General features: G+C 36.9%; 1 protein-coding gene across 1 annotated transcript in view; it reads left to right on the plus strand.

Moving 5' to 3' along the window:
* The window catches only part of Grm7 (glutamate metabotropic receptor 7), a 906,484-nt gene that overhangs the window by 289,550 nt on the left and 595,715 nt on the right, over positions 1 to 21,219 (plus strand). The window contains exon 2 of the mRNA XM_031382827.1: positions 18,364 to 18,580. Within this exon, the coding sequence (XP_031238687.1) occupies positions 18,364 to 18,580 (217 nt within the window). The remainder of the gene's footprint in view (positions 1 to 18,363; positions 18,581 to 21,219) is intronic.

The raw sequence follows: 21,219 nt of genomic DNA on the forward strand, positions 1-21,219 counted from the left end.
TGTATCTAATCCTATGCTGTCTGCAAGAGGCTTGCCAGTATGCTAACCTAGTCATAACAATAAATTAATAATTCAGCACATTGTTTTCCTTACACATGCTTTATGTTAAATTCCAGATGGCTGGTTGCAGTAGCAGTCTTATTTTCCTCCTGACTCATTGGTGTATGTGTGTGTACTCTTTGAAATGTGTGTATCTAGATTCTCATGGTTGAACATAGATGCATGTATTTGTGTATATGGAGACCCAAGGATGCTGGATCCATAGAACTGGATTTACTGGCACTTGTAAGCTGCCATGTGGGTTTTGGGAACTCAACCTGTGTCCTCTTCAAAAACAGTAAATGATATTAAGCACTAAATAATTTCTCCAAACATTCAATATGACTTTTAAATTCATCAAATGATGTAGATTAAATGATCTATCTTTTCAATATACAGAAGACTACAATGATAGAAAAAAAATACAGAGTTCAGTAACTTACTATAATATTTTCTTTACACAAAAGTTGGAAGTAAGTGATCTTTGCATTAATTATTTATTTCCTTATTTGACAGGGTCTGGCAACATAGATTTAAATGGCCTTATATTCGCCATCCCTTTAGGGATGTGGCAGGTTTTTAGGTGTGTACCAGCTCCATGGATGCATCTTAAACCTGAATGGTACTAACTCATTTTAAAAGAATCTTTAGGGTAAGGTTGAATTCTTCTGGTTACCACTTGCAGATGCTGACAGGAAAGAGCCTGGCACAATCAGGGTTATGCCATAATGCTCACTGCTTTCCCAGAATGTGTCCAGGGAAGTAGCAGCATGGTTCAGAGTCATTGCAAGGTATTCACACTCTCAGCACCATCTCTTTCTTGTAATTAGCATAGAGTTATTGGCAGGGAAGGATTACCTGTTAGCTTTGACTTCTTTGCCTTCCATGAAGTTATTTTGAAGATCTGTCTAGCCACTTCTCCTCCTTCTTCACCTGCTTAGAATTTCCTGGTCTGGGGCTACATCCATCCAACTCTTACCTGTCTTCTGTGACAGTGTCAATAGTTGGCTGCTTACTGATTTTAATTATTTTTGTAAATATTTTTCTTTCTTTACTTTTTGCATTACTTAAATTTTCCTACTGCATACAATGAAAAATGGTCCTATCCTCTGACATTTCTCCCCCAAAGCTCCCCCAAATTCCTTTCCTCAACATTTTCCACTCTAAAATTCATGATCTCTTTTTTATCATTATTATTGTTATCACCCACTAAAACCAATTAATACAGCCCAAACACTCATAGAAGTGAGTTATCTCCTTTGTGTTACCTTTTTCATTGAATATTTTCAATGCTTGAGAGATTAGTAAGATGCATGACAAAAGTTAGATTTTTCAAAAATCTCTCTTTGAAACTAGATTTGAATCAAGAGAAAACACTGGAGAATGACACTTAGGTACCAGCAATGTGTAGGAGATGAGACAGTGTCCTAGAATACCAGCTCTGCAGGGGTTATACTTGAGTCTTTCCCACATCTGCAGTATCACTTCCTGGAATATGTTCCTAGTCATTGTTGCCTCAGCAGGAGTGTGGATTCAGGGTGACACTAATAGTAAAATGGATGTGCCAAGAAGACAGAGCAGAAATACAAAGCATGGGTTCTTTAGAGACAGGGATGCTATCTGAACTATGGAATGTTAGTATATCTATCTTATAGGAAAACAATAGACAATGGATCTTTTTATTTCTACACCCAAACTAGTTCATAACACTGTTTAAGTTTTCAGAAAGAGACATTAGAAAGGAAAAGAACTAATATACCAAGGAACTAATAGCTTGACATAAGAAAAGGATGTGGTTTGGAAGTTGAGTGTAGATGATATAAACACTGGGAGTTAACTATTTCTTGCTATCTCTGTGACATTGTGAGTTTATATAAATTGTTTTTACCCTCTAAGCATCATTAAATTTTAAGAAGGTAAGGATCTGAGCCCATTAGCAGGAGTACCTCATCCTTGACCCTATGAGATGCTTTAATCTATTAGCAGGTTCTTTTTAACTTCAGGTCTAAAAGGCAAGGTCAAAAAGAGGACAGAGTTCCCAGGTTGAAGGAAGGCTTCTCTTTAGAAATAAACTGTATCACATAGATTTGTAGCTATTTTCCAAACTCTTCCCTGAAGCAAACTTGTTACAAACACACCAATCAAGCTGCCACAGAGATCATTCCCTGTCTCCCTCACTCTCAAAGGGGAGCAGTCAAGTAGAAATGCAATTACATTAAAAAAAAAGTTGCAATCATCTTAATTGGAAGATGATAAGGTGACAGAAGATATGATAGCAAAAGTTTAGACTGCAGGATCTGAGGAAGGAGATGGGAAATATGAAAGATTCTACAACAAATCAATATCCCTGAATAGGAGAGTCTACATTCAATAGCTACATTAGCTTGAAATTTTACAGCAGAACTTTGTGCTCTCTTACCTCTTTCTCCATCTTTCTCCTCTCCCTCTCTGTTTTCTCTCTCTTTCTCTTTCTCTTTCTCTCTCTCTCTCTCTCTCTCTCTCTCTCTCTCTCTCTCTCTCTCTCTCTCTCTCTCTCTCTTCCTGTTGCTCTGTATTTGTTTCCTCATCTCTCTGTCTAACTCTTCTTTTGCTGTATTTCTGTCTCTACAGCTCTGACTGTCTCTCAGTCTCCTTGTCTCCATGTCTCTGTTTGTCTGTATGTCTGTCTCTGTTTCTCCCTCCCCCCCCACATCTCTTGCTCTTTCATACATATACACACTTACATAACACACAAAAATATGATCAAAACTGTTAGTCCTAGATGGATTTAGCCCATATTATATATTTCTATGGCTAAGACCTTGCTTTGCCAAATGTTTTACAATTTGTATTTTGTACCCTTTCTTCCTTCTCTATGCTTATCTTCTCACCTAGTGACTAAGAAGGAAGGCAAAGAGAGAAATAGCTAGACTCACGCTAAGCGTTGTTTCATTCATCAGCGCTCGTGATTTGCAGATGGCAAAGATCTTTCCATCAAAATGAGAAAATTCTCTATTGCCAGCAGCAGCTGGAAGTGGCCTACTTCAGGCCTGCAAGGAAATAGAGAGCACCCTTTGCTGCAGACCAAGTGGAACAATCAGTGATTCTTTCTGTAATTGAATCCTTGTTGAGAAATCCCTGTAGCTAATGGAGATGCTTCTTAGGGAGTTATTACATCAGATGTATTTGGGATTTAGTAGCTCTTGAGCTCTATGTTCTTCCAGGAGTGTAGTAATATATGTTTGATAGATTATGTTAATTTATTAGGAAGAGTAGTTATCATAACATAAGAATCTAAATGAAATTAGATGAGACTTTTTTCGATTATGTTGCCACATAATCTACTCTGGATGTTAATTAAATGGAATCATACATTCTACTCTTAAACTAGACACATTTGTGGAATTTCTTCAAACACATCTCAGGTCTGCAATGCTCTTCCTATTCATTTTTGCCTTTTATCTTTAGTTGGAGGTATATGTTGTTTGTTCTGTGACTGATGGAAATCTACCTTCTTTCTCAAGATCAGCTTCATAATACATGGCTCCTGTATCTTATACAAACTCTCAACACTCAATACATATTTGAGTCTCAGTGACCCTCTGTTAAGGACAATTCTGTCAAGGACAATGTTTCCTACTGAGGTGTTTCTGAAGAATAGCAACCAGTAAATGAATATAAGTATTTGTGGAAAGCAGAGATTGAGTCACATATTACTATGAATGCTGTTTTCTATCCCCCATCCAGCACCGGACAGCTCTTGTGGTATTACTGGTGCATTATTTATGCCCTAGGAGCCAATGGACTTTTCTAGATCTTACAATTACTATGCTGTGATATTTGAAGTTTAAACCAAAATTTGCCACCACAGTGATGCAATATCATATTATGGGGACTAAGTAACAAGGGATTATTTTCCACAGAATCTTATGACTTATCATTCTTGTATTAACAGGCAAGAAATTTTGTTTGTCTATGAGCACTTCAGAGTGAAAAGTGGATCAATAAGAAAGCAATTTATTTTCATAAGGGAGGAATTAGTGAATTAGTATCTCCAACAAGCAAGCCATCTTTAAAAAATGCTAATATAAGAGTTAATGCATATGTGCCTTTCTCTTCTGTATTGTGAGTACCTCTTATCTTATTTGAAATAAATCAACTTGACCATGGTTCTTTTGAACCCCAAAGTTCCATGCTATTGGATAACATTTTTGTGAAATGCACTTTGTTACCTCTTTCTTTCCTTCCTTTCTTCTTTCTTTTTTTCTTTTTCTTTCTTTCTTTCTTTCTTTCCTTCTTTCTTTCTTTTTTGATAACTGGAATTCACACACATCATTCCATGAAGTATGCTATAATCTTGACTTAAGTATAACAATCTTTTTTCAAACATAATGGATCAAGAATTTGTCTTTAAACTAGAACAAACTCAGAGAGCTGGTGTTAGTCCTCAGGAAAACATTTGAGTTTATTCCATTCTCTTTTGAAATAGCATCTCTTCATTTTAAAACATCCCTGGATGTATCCCAGTGCAGTGCTGTAGTCATTCCTCTGACTGACCAGATGACAAAGGGGAGTTAAAAAACACATGAAGCTGAGAGTTGGGAAGTAATAATAGAAGAAAGTAAAATGTAAGACACTAATACAGTTTCTTTTTCATGTACAGTTTGTGCCATGATTAAAATTGTGCAATTGTTCTGGTTTGTGATCCTCAGCCTGGTGATTTCGAAGTGAGATCATGTTGCACACTCATATTCTCTGATACTCTACCCACAATGGAGTATTTGCATTTTCCACTGATTGCTTTCCCAACTCCTTAGTGTATGAGACTCAAACCAGGCAAGGATGTGCATGTCTTCTACTACTGCTCTGTTTCCTCAGTCCCTAGACACATTTCACTTATGATAACTGGTGGACATGCCGCTAGCATCTTGAAGGTCCAGGCTAGGGAATACCCTACTTTACAGTTGAGACCATAGGAATAGAATGGAGATTAAGGAACCCTGATTATTTGACATTGGCATTACTAGTGACAGTCGTAGTATTCAATATTCAGTGTCTAGTGCAAAAGATTTCTATTCAGGTCTTGAAAGCTGAAAGGGATGAAGGTTATCATCATGGCTAATATAAAAAGCATAAAAATAAACTATTGCTTCAAATTGGTTTTGTTTCTTTGTATTATGGTTGTCTAAGGACAAATAGAAATTCTGTTTTCAAGATATAATTTCTTCCTTGTCTTGACTTTTCTCTAGAATGCCCATAATGTTGGTAGTACAACACTGGAAAGAAAAGGACCTCTAGACACTCATACGGAGTCCTGGGTGAGCTGTAGACATGCTATAACATGCAGAAGTCCTTAGAGAATCCATTTTACTCCAGAGAGAGCCTTTACAGAAAGTCAACCATATAACCTATCTCAACAAGTAACACAGTGGGGTGTGTGAGTGGAGGTGTATAATTTCTACTTTGTAGCATTTTTACCTAGGATGAATCTTGGGATCATTTAGTTGACCTTTTTGTAGATATTAAATGGTCCTGGTAGTATGTTTAGCTTGATAGAACCACAGCTACTATTGCTGATATTTACCTCCCATTCATATTTCTATGGACTTAGAAAACCATGAAAGGAACAATTATCATACTTCTAAACCTGTACTGTAGACCAGCATGATTTGCAGCCCCTACCTCAGCAAAATTTCTTGGGCCTCACAAGAAAAAACCACCCACTAAGAAAATAGTGAAGCTCATTGATGATTTAAAATTAAAGAAATAAACATTGAGTGGAAAAGGAGTTGGGAAATCTGGTAATGATATCTATCATGAGTGAAGTTGTGTAAAATTAGAGTTAAAACTAAATGAAAAGTTGTAGTCATCTTTCAGTGGTTGGGCATAAAAACTGCTAAAACTCGGGATGGTTGCCTGGCTATCCTAATATGTGAAAAGATGGTATCTGTGAGGGATATAATTATAAAATGAAAGGAGTGATGCTTCAAGGAATAAGCCTGAAAGGATTATTCAACCATTTTCTCTTTTGGGGGGATCCATATCAATAAAGCTTAATAAGAAGGAAGAGCAAAATTACTGCTGACTGTGAACTTAATAATGCCCCACTGGGAGTTCATTAATATCTCTACAGGTACACTGGAGCATTATCTTAATTGCACATGATACTTCCAAAAATTGCCTTTTACAACGTTTGTGAAAATTGCCCTCTGGAACAAGTATTCTTACATTTTCTATTGCTTACCCTGGCTATGAGTCCCCAGGAACAAAGGATCCTTATTCAAATATCCAGAAAAAAAAAGATGTTCCCCAGGTAACTGACCTTGTCAAAGGTACTACCCTTATTATGTTCAGAGGAAGGGATATACTGTCAGAGAAGAAAGTTCAATGTGCAGGAAACAAAATCCAAAACTGCTTCTCTCTATTACATTTTGTATAAATGTTACTGTAATTTCCTTGATTATAAATACTTTGTAGTGTGTTTTGGTAAAAAAAAAAAAAAAGTTTGTGCTTGGGTAATGGTGACTATTCCGATTTTCAAACTGTGTACTAATGTAATCAGAAGCACATCTGGACACAAAACTTGAGCTATTTTAACAGATGTTGAACATAAGATAATGTCTGTCGGGGCATGTTTCCAAGCTGAGATAAGTTTCCTAATAGTTGTTGATTTTGTAGAAATTATGGGATAGAATTACATTAGAAAGGGCTCAGTGTTATCAACAGTTACAAAATGGAACTGTGTTAGACTCCTATAATATTTAATTTTGTAAATTTTATGTGTGACAGTTATTTCTCTAGAATGCAAAATGTATTCCATCCTTGATTTCTTTCGAATTTTGACTTCAGTCTAACAATGTTAACATAAAGTAAAGACATTTAGGTAGAACTGGGGACCCAAGATGCCAAATACCATATTTTCTGTTTGTGTCTGATAACCTTGTTTTTTAGGTGCTAAGAAGAAAGCAGGACAGGCAAAAATGTCAGGGCCCTGTCCCAATAGTTAGATACCTAGTGAGGCTGTGAGAATTATAGAGTCAGAGACTTGGGCTGTTAACTATTGGCAATTTAACTTTTTCTTTCTATTCTAGCCCAAAGTTGATGGCCTCTGGCAATTTTACTCCTGCTGATAGCATGAGGAGATTAAAGGGAAATCAGTTTAAATACTGGAGTTCTTTACTCATTGACTTAGGCTTCTCCCTGGCCAAGTGAGAGTCTTGGATTTGCTTAACTCTTAGTGAGCCAGAAAGAAAAGAAAAAAAAAAAGGAAGAAAGAACGAAAGAAAGATAGGTACACACAGAGACACATGCACAATGGATGAAGCAGAGAAGGACTAAAGCAATATTTTATTTTTGTTTTTAGTTTTTATACCTTCTCAGGATAATTAATCACATGGGTTTCTAAGCTCTTTTATATTCCAAATGTTCACAGTAAGTTTAAGGCAAGAGTTCATGTCATAGGTCAGTAAGGTTTAAGGAATGCCAGCAGAATTGGTTACATGGCTCTTCATCAAACTAGTACCTTACTAAACATTCCTTATCTGTTACTAGCTCCATAAGTTCATTAGAAATTTAAAGTGATAATTTTTATGTCATAAGTTAATATAGTTTTGTCAAGAGACAGATCAACTGATCTGTCTTGTGTCTTATTATTTTGAAGTTTTGTACAGATGTACTTGTCTATCATGTAGTTGCTGTCCCTGTACCCACAATACATTACCTACAGGGTGCTTGAGAATATTTGTATCAATTTAGGAGTTCTATAAAATCATGACCAAGAATTATGAAATCATCAGTTTGTATACACAACTTTGCTATACAAAGGTACATTTTCATATTGATTTACAGATCTGCTTAATATGGTGGGATAATGCCCAGGAATCATAAATATATAATAGTGGCAGGAAAGGTGTATCAACAGCAACAAGCAATCCTGGGATGAAGTCTCTGAGGGTCTTGAATCTCAGAACACACCCATCAGAGCCATGCAAAATGGTGGGTCATCTCCAGAAAACTTACTTTCTAGGCATAACCTTTTCTAGATAGCTTCTAACAGTAAACCCATCTAAAAACAGAACCAGTAAAACATTAGACTGAAGGGAGATAGGGGAAACAGGCACGCACCAAAGCACATGTTTGCTCTTCATATGTAAGACAAAGACTTGAGTGGAAGCCAGAGCAAGGAGGCTATTAAATAGTTCACTTCATCTCTTTGCCCCTTAACTTAATTCACCAGCCAGTTTTCTTTCTTTTATATTCTGATGAGAAGGAAAAAAGTATCTCAAGGTAAGTCTCCATGATGAAGAGAGATAAGTAGTTTTTCCTAGTCCTTGTCACTGGCCATCACTTGCCTGCCCTTGGGAGAGAAGTAACTCCTGGGGCTTTGCAACCCACTGGCCACAGGAACCATGCGCGTGAGGAACATACCAATGGATTGTTCTCTCAGCATTTTTCTGTCAATTTATTATCTGTCTAATTCATTCAAGAAAGACTGACTCTGTTCCAATTCTCTCTCTCCCAGTAGAATTCTGTCCAGTTATAAATGGATGATACACAGGGGCTTGCCCTCCATGAGGTTAAGTACTCTGAAGAAAGAGGGAGAATAATAAATAGATTGTAATGCACATGATTGTTTAATTAGAATTGTGAAACTTGATTCCATAAAACAAAATAGTTCCAGGGATTAAAAAAAAATCACCAATTAACCTTCCAATAAGTTACTGTTCCCCAGCCCAAATAATAGAACTTGGGCACGAATTTAATGTACCTCCCAATGGTGATATGACACATGACACTAATTGGAATTCCTTTACCTTTACATTATTATTCAATATCAAAATAATTCAAGTTCTCCAGTCACTTATATTTGTAAGCTATGAGTACTAGTGTTTTGAAAGTGCTCACTAATGCATATATTTTGTGTTATTTCAGTGTTCAAGTTTAGGACTGGAGAAATAGTTTACAATGTATATATCCGGCTTCCTGCAAAAGACAGAAGTTTAGTTCTTAGACCACGCATGGTTACTGACAAATTTTCTTAACTCCAAAACCTGAGTTTTCAGGATCTGACAACCACTGTGGGCACCAAGCACCCACATGATACATATATATGAGCACACACATACACACACACACACACACACACACACACACACACACACAATCATACATGTGTGTAGGCAAAACACTATTGAAAGTAAATAAGAGAAGTAATTTCCCATATGACTAAGGATGTTGAACATTTCTTTAGGTACTTCTTGACCCCTCAGTATTCCTCAGTTTAACAGTCTTTGTTTAGCTCTGTATCCCATTTTTAATAGGGTTATTTGATTATCTGGAGTCTAATTTCTTGAGTTCTTTGTATATATTGAATTTTAGCCCTCCATCGGATGTAGGATTGGTAAAGAACTTCTCAAAATCTGTTGGTTGCTGTTTTGTCCTATTGGCAGTGTTCTTTGCCTTACAGAAGCTTTGCAATTTTATGAGGTCGCATTTGCCATTCTTGATCTTAAATCATAAGCCATTGGTGTTCTGTTCAGGAAAATTTCCCTATTACTTTCAGTGTATCTGGCTTTATGTGGAGGTCCTTAATCCACCTGGACAAGAGATGTGTACAAGGAGATAAGAATGGGTCAATTTGCATTCTTCTACATGCTGACCTCCAGTTGAACCAGCACCATTTGTTAAAAAAATGTTGTCTTTTTTCCAGTGGATGGTTTTAGCTCCTTTGTCAAAGATCAAGTGACCATAGGTATGTAGGTTTATTTTTGGGTCTTTAATTCTATTCCATTGATCTTCCTGCCTGTCTCTGTACCAATACCATACAATTTTTATCACTATTGCCCTATAATACAGCTTAACAACACTGAGATCCCACCTCACACTAGTCAGAATGGCTAACACCAAAAACTCAGGTGACAGCAGATGCTGATGAGGATGTGGAAAAATAGGAACACTCCTCCATTGCTTGTGAGATTAAAAGCTGGTACAACCACTCTGGAAATCAGTCTGGCAGTTCCTCAGCAAAGTGGACATAGTATTACCTGAGGACCCAGCTATACCACTCCTGGGCATATACCCAAAAGATGCTCCAAGATATAACAAGGACACATGCTCCTCTATGTTCATAGCCGCCTTTTTTTTTTAATAATAGCCAGAAGCTGGAAAGAAACCAGATGTCCTCAACAGAGGAATGTGGAACATCTACACAATGGAGTACTACTCAGCTATTAAAAACAATGACTTCATGAAATAAACAGACAAATGGATGGAACTAGAAAATAGCAACATGAGTGAGGTAACCCGGTCACAAAAGAACACACATGGTATGCACTCACTGATAAGTTACTATTAGCCCGATATCTCAAAATACCCAAGATAAAATTCACAACCCACATGAAGCTCAAGAAGAAGGAAGACCAAAGTGTGAGTGCTTCAGTCCTTCTTAGAAACAGGAAGAAAATACTCACGAGAACAAATACCGAGACAAAGTATGGAGTAGAGACTGAAGGAAAGACCATCCAGAGACTGCCATACCTGGCAATCCATCCCATATCCAGTCACCAAACCCAGACACTATTGTGTATGGCCAGAAGTCCATGCTGACAGGAGACTGATATAGTTATCTCCTGAGAGGATCTCCTAGTGCCTGACAAATATATAGGCAAATGCTGGCAGTCAACCTTTGGACTGATCACGGAGTCCCCAGTGGAGGAGTTAGAGAAAGAACTGAAGGAGCTGTAGGGGTTTGCAACCCCACAGGAAGAACAACAGTGTTGACCAATGAGACTCCCCCAGAGCTCCCAAGGTCTAAACCACCAACCAAGGAGTATATGTGGAGGGACCCATAGCTCCAGCCAAATATGTAACAGAGAATGGCTTTGTTGGGCACCAAGGAGAGAAGAGGCCCTTGTCCTGTGAAGGCTTGATGCCCCAGTGTAGGTGAACACAAAGGCGGGTATGCAGGAGTAGGTGGGTGGGTAGGTGGGTGGGTGGCAGAACACCCTCATAGAAGCAGGGAGAGAGGGGGATGGGATAGGGAGTTTTGGTGGGGGTGGGGGTTAACCGGGAAAGAGGATAATATTTGAAATATAAATAAAGAAAACATCCAATTAAAAAATAAAAGGAACATCAAATAATTTTAAAAGAAAAGAAAAGAAAACAAAATAGGAGCAGACATATGGCTCAGCAATTAGGAGCACATACATTCCTTTCAAAAGATCTGAGTTCATTTTTCAAGCACCCATGTAAGGTAGCTCAGAACCACCTATAACGTCAGTTCCAGGGTATCGGATAACCTCTTGAGGACTCACTGGACACCTGTACACTGAAATGATTATTTCCACACACAGTCAAACACATTTATGTATAATTTTCCAACAAAGGATTAAGAAAAAGAAAGCAATAAATTATAATGTAACTTGCTTTCATGGAACTCTGAGGAAAAAAAACTTGAAAACTATTCAAATTAATAATAGTTTTAAGAAAGATACAAGCAAATAAGAAAAATTAATATACTCAAGCAGGATAGATTAGTATGTTAATATTACCTCATATGTGCTACAATGAAAATAAAAATGATTTTGAAAGTAAGTTAATAAGCAATGTGCAAAGCCTACATAGAGACAATTATATGATTTTCCTAAGAGTAAATAATGGAAGTGAATAAACACCTTACAATATATTCTTATTATTCTTTGAAAGTTCAAATCGGCATATAAATTTTAAATTAAATCTAACATATCATCATCCTATCATCTCCCACTTCCCTCCTCCACATCCCTATCTCACCTCAACTTTATGTTTATTTTTATAGTACACTAACTTCAGTATTTGTTGTACATTACTTATGTCTGTTTTACCATAGTTGGGCTTATCTTTATCTAGTTGAGCTTGATTGACCTCCTAGTGGTCATAGCCTTAAAACTGATTTTCTCTCAAAAGTCATCAATTGTGAATAGCTCTACAGCTAGGGGTAGGGACTTTTAAGTTCTTTCTTCTTCCATATTGGGATGTTGACTGTTTTGATCTCATGAAAGTCTGTGCAGACAACAAAAGTTCATGAGTGTAGGTATCCTGCCATGTCTAAAAGGCACCATTTGGGTTTGGTTGTCCGTGACCATTAGTCTTAATAACTTCCTCATCTTCTACAATAATCCATGTGTTTTAACAGAATGCACATAATGTTTATAAGAAGGTTCCTTTTATGTCTGAGCACCCACTGGACACTTGTTATCTTCAATTTGATCATTTGTGAGTTTATACAAAAAAAATCTTCTCTGATGAGTTGTGAGAGCTACCAGAATCTATGCATATAAAGATACGAATTTAGAATGCACTCTGATACTATGCTTCCTTAATAACATATTAAAATTCCTAAAATAAAAGTAGTAAGTCACCCCTCCTCCATAGTCTGTGGACTCATGAATAATGGCCTTGTATCCAGATGTACAAAGCACAAGCTTCCACAGAAAATAAATGTCTACCTCTTTTAATATCCTTGACCCTGTTGCATCCATGGGCACTTCTTGCTACATCAGTCCTTGCTGTAACTCACAGTAGCTGAGTCAGACTCTTGATGACTTCATTCCCTTAACAGCCTGACTAGTGCCTTCTTGCATTCTGAAACTTAGGCCTCAGTTAATGATTTGAGTTAGGACCAACTTGATTTTTCTATGTGCTTGAACAAAGTGTGTAACGTTCATTGTAAGGGTCTTAGCATTAGGTTTGTGTGGGCCAATGAAAGCAATGACAATAGGCTACATTGTTTAGGAGATTTTGAGACATGTCTAATATCTCAAGAGGAGTGTCTTAGTTACTTTTCTATTGCCATGACCAAAAGAATGTTAAACAAGTAAATGAAAACCCTGAAAACCAAAAACAAGAGTATTAACAACAACAACAACAACAACAATACCACCACCACCAACAACAACAGAGAAGAACGTGTTTTTGAATGGGGGCTTACAGCTTCAGAGGATGAGTCCATAACCAGCATTGCAGGCAAGTTTGGCAATGTTTCTCTAGCAGTAGCAGAAAGCTCCCATCTGACCCACATGCATATAGCAGAAAAGGAGAGCTAACTGAGAATGACATGGGGTTTTAAAACCTTAAGGTCAACCTATTCCTAGTGACATATTTCCTCCAATAATACAACACCTTCTAATCCTCTCCAAAGAGTTACATCAACTGGAGATCAAGTATTCAATTATATGAACTTATGGAGGCCATACTCATTCAAATAACCACTTGAAGGTATCCCTTTATTTGTCAACTAATGGCCTCTGAGAGGAACATTATATCTTGTTTAGGGTAACTCCAGTTCAACTATTTTATATGAAAAATATATTTAATGAATTTGAATTAAACTAACAATTTTTAATTTTCCACAAGTGAAGACACAGTGTTGTAGAAACTAAGTTCTATAGTAATATATTGCTATAATACAATTCTCATTAAATCTTAATGAATACTTTGGTAAATTTTTTTAAAAGTTCTTCTAAAGTTCATATCCAAAACTAAACAGATGTGATTATGCAGGGTATTTTCTAAATCAGTTTAAAGAAGGAACACACAAGAATTAATACAGTTTTAACACACTCCAAGCCCATAAAAGCTAACATATTTAAGAGTTGACCCAAGACTTTAAAGATAAAAATATGATGTATAAGTCATATCCAGATATCAAATGATCACTTCAGAATTTAATATATATGGATCAGTGAAATGGCTCACAGGAATGGGCCTTGACACTCAAGCCTACTGATCTGAATTCAATCCCCAGAGCTTATGTAAAGGTGGAAGCAGACTACATGCTTCACACAGTTCACTTCTGATCTTCACATATGTGCTCTGGCATGTGTGCCCATCCCTCCTGACCAATAGTAATAAATTAAAAAGAAGAATTTAATATATGAGAAGAAAGAGTCTTCCCTGCAAGCAAACCATGATTAACTGTTTAATGAGAGGTATTACGGCAGCAAGTGAACCATGTGAGAGCTTGTTCTACACCATTGATCAACCTGAAATAACATGAAGAGATTTCACCAAACACTGTGAATATTCTGTCACTTTGAAGGCACAACCTTGAACATTTCTAGTGAAACCTGTTAGATGAGCACAATGATCCACTCAACTCTGAGGACTTGATATTGGATTTGAATGATAGTGAAGATTTAAGTATTTAGCAATATGTGGGGAGGCTAAATATACAAAGAATTATGACAAGTCGCACATACAGAAATAAAAGAGAAAAAGAGAGAGAAGGGTGGAGAGGAAAATGCAAGGTAAGGGAGAATAAAATTAAATTCATATTTTTATTATATATGTATATATTCAAATGCAAAGACAAACATACTAAAGATATTTAAGAACACATTACTAGGTAGCCATGGATTAAATGTACCTGGTGGTTTTAGGTGTAATTCTTTGCACATTTAATCAGTGATGTATCATTGATTTACTAAGATAAACCAAAAATGTATCTCAAATTTCATTCCATGCAAAGTAGGTGATGGTAGTTTCTTATTCTATTTTATACTTATCATTAACTAAATTATTCTTCAGTGATAGGCACATTTTTATCAGGAGAAAAGGATAAATAATACAGTAAGAGGCATTTTTAATTCTGCGATTAAACATTAAAAGTAGTCTCAGAACAATGACTTCATAAACCTGAAAATCCCCTGGAAAGCAAGAAGCTGAGCATGCCTCATCACTGTGTAAATATGCAGGACCACGTACCACAGGTTATAGGAATTCCTCTGTCCTCTCATCTCTATTACCAGGAGGGTTATCTCTATGCAATGCATTTTGATCTCAAATGTGAAATCCATTGATCTGTAATTCCCTATCCCAGGATCATTATATGTCTGCTGTTGACATAAGTAAAATAGTGAAGAGCAGGTGTTTATGGGCCTGAAATTGAAACTTGGGTCCTGATCCAAAGGCTATTTCCTATGTACCTGAAATGAATGGACTTAAGAAAGCAATAGTTTTAAAAAGACAGGTGACAATGAGGAAAGGAGTCTTTTTTACCAAGATTTTCATAACTGTAATTGGTGAATAATTTAGAGAATGCTTTTCCATTGTGATACTTTATAATTGTGATGTTTTTCAGCATTTACATAAGTGAAAAGTTGATAGTAGACTGGGTCTATCTTTACTAACACTCTTTCAGAAATGGGAAGGAATGAGGGCAGTGAGCAACAACAGCTGTGCATCGTCATAAGACATACATTTTATCAAATCAAAGTTAATGGAAATATCTTAATCTTCTTGCCTTCTTTTTAGGAAAATTCTGTCACGTCCAACTTCCTCCACCCCCTGTTTCTCCTGGAAGTTCTATAAATGAATATTTTTCTTTCCTCAGTAGTTAGTTTTCAAACTATAAGCACATACAGAGCCCAGATTGTTAAGGTGTTTGTATGAGCACCCGCAATGTGTTCAAACAGTTTGTTTGAACAGTTGTTTCAGAATGTGCTGTACACTGACTCTCAGTGATGACATAGTCATTGCTAGGGGCAGAAATCCACTTATACTCTGATCATCTACTGGTCTTGCCTTTTATGCTTATTACTAAATATTTTAGTAAAATTTTGTAAATTTTCATAATTAAGAGTTCAGTTATTTTCACAGCACATTTTCAGGCTTGAGTAGGAATATTAATTCTATAGCTATGCATTCTGTGGTCATGGTTGAATTCTGTAGCTCAGTGCCTACTATTTGTATAAAATAAGCTAATAAAAATATAATACCACACAGTAATAATCTAGTATATTATAGTGTAGAACCCTTCCCAGTGGCTCGATGAGGAATTGCCTATTAATCTATTAGAGCATTGTGTATATATTATAATGAGTTTAACATACAAAAGTTGTTGTTTCTAAGGCTGTCATCACTGAATATATGCAAAACTGTTAACTTGCATTAGGACACAGAGGAGAAAGCTAACCTATGCTATAGAAAATTTGGGAAATTATATATTCCTACTTCTGGATACTTTAATAGTATCCTCTGATACAAATCCACTTTGGAGAGTAAAGTTTTATTTGGAACTAGTGCTCTGGAGGGGATTAGAATCTATCATGCTGGAAAGTCCAAGAGGCCAGGTAGGCAGTCAGGGGAAGAAAGACCATGTAAGTCCAGGTTATAAAACTTCAAATCCCACCTCCACTGATGCAGTTCTTCCACAAGGATCAATGCCCTAAACATTCCAGAACCTTTCCAAACTGTGGCACTGACTGGAGACTAAGTACTAAAAAAATGCTTGAACCTGTGTAAGATATTTCACACTCAGACCAATACAGAAAGTCAAATGTGGAGAACAGACAGCCCTAGTTAGGGAGATACCTTATTCTATCTTTTCATAATCATTCCTGAGGGTATGAAATGCTCACCCTATCCTGGTATTATGTTGAACAGTGCGCATGCCTGCCTTGTGAGAGCAGTTGATGCAACGAAATCATTGAGGTGCAGGTATTAGTTAACAAATGACTCAAGCTCTGATCCCAGTACTTGATACTCCAAGTTTATTCCACTGTACTCCCAGTGCCTCTTGAAAGAGCTATTACTCAATTACTGAGGTGAAGACCTCAGCAGAAGACTCTGAGGTTTCCTAACACTGGTTTGTGCTTTCAATTTGGAGCAGAGAGCCTTCTTGCCATTGGCTAAGGTGCAGCCCTGCAGCATGAGTAGGGAAACAGAGAACATCTGACTTCTTTCTGGCTGTATAAGGCTACTGTATAATTTAAAAGGTTGGTGGAGTACTGATCTTTATAATAGTAATAATTATGCTTCAACACAAGAAAATAACATGGAAAATCAACAACAACCAAATCAAATAAAGTTTTCTGGACTCTGAAAGTCAAAGTGACTTTCAAAGTGTCAAAATAGATGGACTATTGGCTCAATTAATGCAAAGATCAAAAATTATATCTGAGAAAATAACAAGATAAAGAAATTTTCAAACAAAACCTTTTAACTACCTAATTATTGCACATAACTACTTGTACTAATGATCATAGGTTATTTCTAGAAATTACTACCTTCCAGAAATCAGAGAGAGAACAAGTTGGGTGGAGTACACTGTAGAGGTTCATTAACACAGGGATCTGGATGTCAGGTCTCAAGCCATGCTTGTAATCAGTAGTGCCATTGTAGTTTCCTTAGGGTGTTTGAAACTGTGTAAGTGTGTGTGTGTGTGTGTGTGTGTGTGTGTGTGTGTGTGTATTATGTATATGTAGTTGTCATATAATATAATATAATATAATATAATATAATATAATATAAATGTGCAGGTCATCAATTTCATTTATCTTACTATCAATTCTTCAAAATCACTCAAGTAACTAAATTTCAAGTAATCCCAAAACATTCAATCCTCACCAGGAAGTTAATTTGATACTTCCCTTCCTCTATGGTTCTCTACTTTGGTCTTCATAGGTATAAGCTCTAGAGCTCCTTAAAACAACTAAATAGATTAATCTCATCTAAAAGTAACATATATCATGCTAATAAGGAAATGAGGGAATCCTTAGTGCTTGTGCACTGCACACAACAGGACTGAAAGCTGTCCTCCAGCACCTAAAGAGCATGTGTGAAGCTTTAGAGAAGACCTTCTAACGTGTAAGAACCTCTGAAGCAGTGATTCTCAACCTTCCTAATGCTGTGGCCCTTTAGTACAATTCCTCCTGTTGTGGTGACCTCCAGCCATAAAAAAATATTTTGCTGCTATTTCATAACTGTAACTTTGCTACTCTTATGAATTATAATGCAAATATGTGATATTCAGAATATCTGATATGTGACCCAGAAAGTCATGACCCACAAGCTGAGAAGGCTTATACTGGGGACACCCCCTTTATCTGGGCTAAGTGTGCTACTGAGCACCCTTATATCAAGGTGGCCATTGGCAAATGAATTACTACATGGAACTCAACTGATGTGTCCTTGCAGGTCCTCAGGTCTCTTTGCTAACAATTCATGATGTCCATGAGGAACCATAACCTCTGTTGACTACTCTGGTCTGTAGATACAGGCAGTTGGGCTGCATTGGTTTTATATGAGTTACAATATTTGCTGGATTGGTTACAAAATTTCCACGTTTAACTAACCATGATGTTTACAATAGCCTTCCTTGCTATACCCATTCCCATTTCTTAAGGAGAGAAAATAGAAGATGACACAAAAGAAAATGCCCCTTTCTGTATGCATGTAGGATGGTTGCTGGGCAGAAAGTTCATCCTGTGTGCTGCTCCAGCCCTGTCTTTTGAGTGGCTAATCCTACCTGGGACTTTTTTCCACCCTCCTGATGTGCTCTCACATGGTGTTTTCTTGTCATTTCAGATCCCTCAAATTAGTTATGCATCCACCGCTCCTGAACTCAGTGATGACCGTCGCTATGACTTCTTCTCTCGAGTGGTCCCACCTGATTCCTTCCAAGCCCAGGCCATGGTAGACATTGTAAAGGCCTTGGGCTGGAATTATGTATCTACTCTTGCATCTGAAGGAAGCTATGGAGAGAAAGGTGTGGAGTCCTTCACACAAATTTCCAAAGAAGCAGGTAGGAAGTGATTGTATTTTCAATCTTACCTTTTTAAACAACAACAACAACAACAAAAACCTGTGTCTTGCAGAGTTTTCTTGAGATAACATTAAGTGAATAGTAAACATAATCACCATCATGCCTTGATCTTACATTCTCTATGTCCTGTGACATTATCTTTAGGTTTTCATCTACAACATGTTACTTTGGGGGAGATTTCTAAAGGTGTAAAATGACTGCTTCTTGGTACCAACAGATAAATAGAATGAACACTACAATGGGTACCTAGTTTCTGGCTAAGAGATGGAGAGTAGAACATTAATTGGATCATAGATAATGAGAAACTGTGACTGCTTTTGTCCATCCATAATGTTTTTCTTCTTGGTACCTCACTTAATTGGGAAGAACTGTTTAGAATTATATGAACATCACCATAGTCCACCCTGATTTTGTCTTTTTGTTTGTTTTGTTTTGTTTTTCCTTAATTTATTTGTTCACTTTACATCTTGATCACAGACCCCTTTCTCCTTTCTGCCACTTGAGGCCAGACTATGGGATCCAGCTAGGGGAAAGGGATCCAAAGGGAGAATCATTGGACTGAAGTCAGGTATTCCTATGGAAGAGTTAGGAGAATCTCATTTTTTTTTTTTAATTCACAGCATTAGCACATGGTCTGATTTTAAGGGTCACCAGCAGTCTGTGTCTTTCTTTCCTTTTGCCATCTGACTGAGATAGATACTTCTGTTTATAAATATCCTTGACTGACACTTATAAATCACATCACGTATCATCTTAAATATTGTTTCCAGGTTCAAGCAGATATGCAAACCTCCCATTGTTATGTTGACTTTGCCTGGTGTTTCTAGCTCTGATCACATTCCCAAGACTATTACTGGAGAACATGTGTCTCTTGTTCACTGCTGCAGCTCTAACTGCTTTGGTCCTAAGAAGGAAAATGTCCAGTATAATTCAATTAGAAATCTTCTGATCTGTCAGGAAATTTTAACTCTGTCCTTATGGCCAGCTGTAATATATAGAACTCATTAACAGCAGGTTTCATGACTCCCCAAAGAGATACCTAATCATTGTAATGATTGTTTTTATTCCCTTCTCTGTCTCTTCCAGTCTTGCTTTGATCAAACTTTAGTTGACATAAAGAAATGTTTCATCTATCTGGCTGAAGATAAGTAAATTAGGCAAGGTAAAGAGAAATTACATGTAAATGAGTAGCTCAGAAATAAAGCCTGGCCACCATCTTGAAATATTTAATTGCTACAAAAAAAATCCCAAATTTAACACTGAACTTTGTATTGCATAAAGCATAGAAAATGCTCATCAATTTCCCATAAATTCTTAGCATTTTTATGGTAACCCTTATGTTGAATATTTAGGAAAATAAGCTTTTCTTGTTTTGGAATCAAGATAAATGTTCTGTAGACAGGTTTCAGTGAGAAAATTATATGGTTGCTATTCCTGGTGTCTTTGGTTGAATTTACAAGATATGACATTAGAGTTTGTTATGTAACGCAGAAAGGAATGACCTTTGTAATATTGTATGCATGTTAAAGATTATGCATTTATCTAACCACGTATTGAGATGCTCAGCTCAGAAACAAGGCCTTGTTAGGAACAGACATTTAAAAGGAAATCTTTTAACCTGAGACTATACTCCCAGGGGATGAGAATTAAAAAATAGCCGCCCGTTGCTCCACACATAGGAGAAAACATGGGAGATTCATGTGACATGTCAGTGATTAGTTCTATCTATTATAACATTCAGATAATGGTTATAAGCCACCTGTGCTATGTCACATGTGTAATTAATAACTGTAAGTATGTTTACGTGCTTCATGGATACCCTTCGTCTATGATAAGCAAGGAGGAAAAAGGCAGAGACAGAGGGAGAGTTTACTGTTTATAAAATGTGGACTAAGTGCATCCACTGTGACTTAAGGGAAATGAGGTTAAATATCATTTCTTTCCTGTGAGTGTATTATTTTATTTCTTTGTGTGTATATGCATTCACTTTTATGTGATGTGCGTATACATATGTGTATTTGCATATGTAAGCACACATTTAGGGGTTAGCTATCCATCTTTGGCTCTATTTCTCTGTCTTTGACTTTGCATCTTTGTCACTTTGTCTCCTAGTCCCTTTCTTTCTGTCCTTCTTTCTCTCTGTCTCTGTCTGTCTGCCTGCCTGTCTGTCTCTGCCTGCCTGCCTGCCTGTCTGCCTGTCTGTCTGTCTGTCTGTCTGTCTGTCTATCTCTCTCTCTTTGTGAGTGTGTGTGTGTGTGTCCTCAAAGTTTACAACGGATATCTTTCTTGATTGCACTGCACTTTATTTTTAAGGAAAAGTCTCTTGTTTAATCGAGAACTTGGCAATTCCTGAGAGTCTAGAGTCTAGTTATTCACATATCATCAGAGATGAAAAATAAAATGTATATTTGAATCTAGTCTAGAAAAATTCTCTAACAAGTATGCTTTCCAGAATCACTCTTCCAAATGAGAATCTGTGGAAATTTCATGTAATCTTAGTGCTAAGATAGAGAGAGGCCTTTAATGGTCGTGTACGCCTTTAATCAAAGCACTTGGGAGGCAGAGGAAGGCAGATTTCTGAGTTTGAGGCCCGCCTGGTCTACAGAGTGAGTCCAGGA

This window comes from Mastomys coucha, unplaced genomic scaffold (assembly GCF_008632895.1).
Source record: "Mastomys coucha isolate ucsf_1 unplaced genomic scaffold, UCSF_Mcou_1 pScaffold20, whole genome shotgun sequence".
Lineage (NCBI taxonomy): Eukaryota > Metazoa > Chordata > Mammalia > Rodentia > Muridae > Mastomys > Mastomys coucha.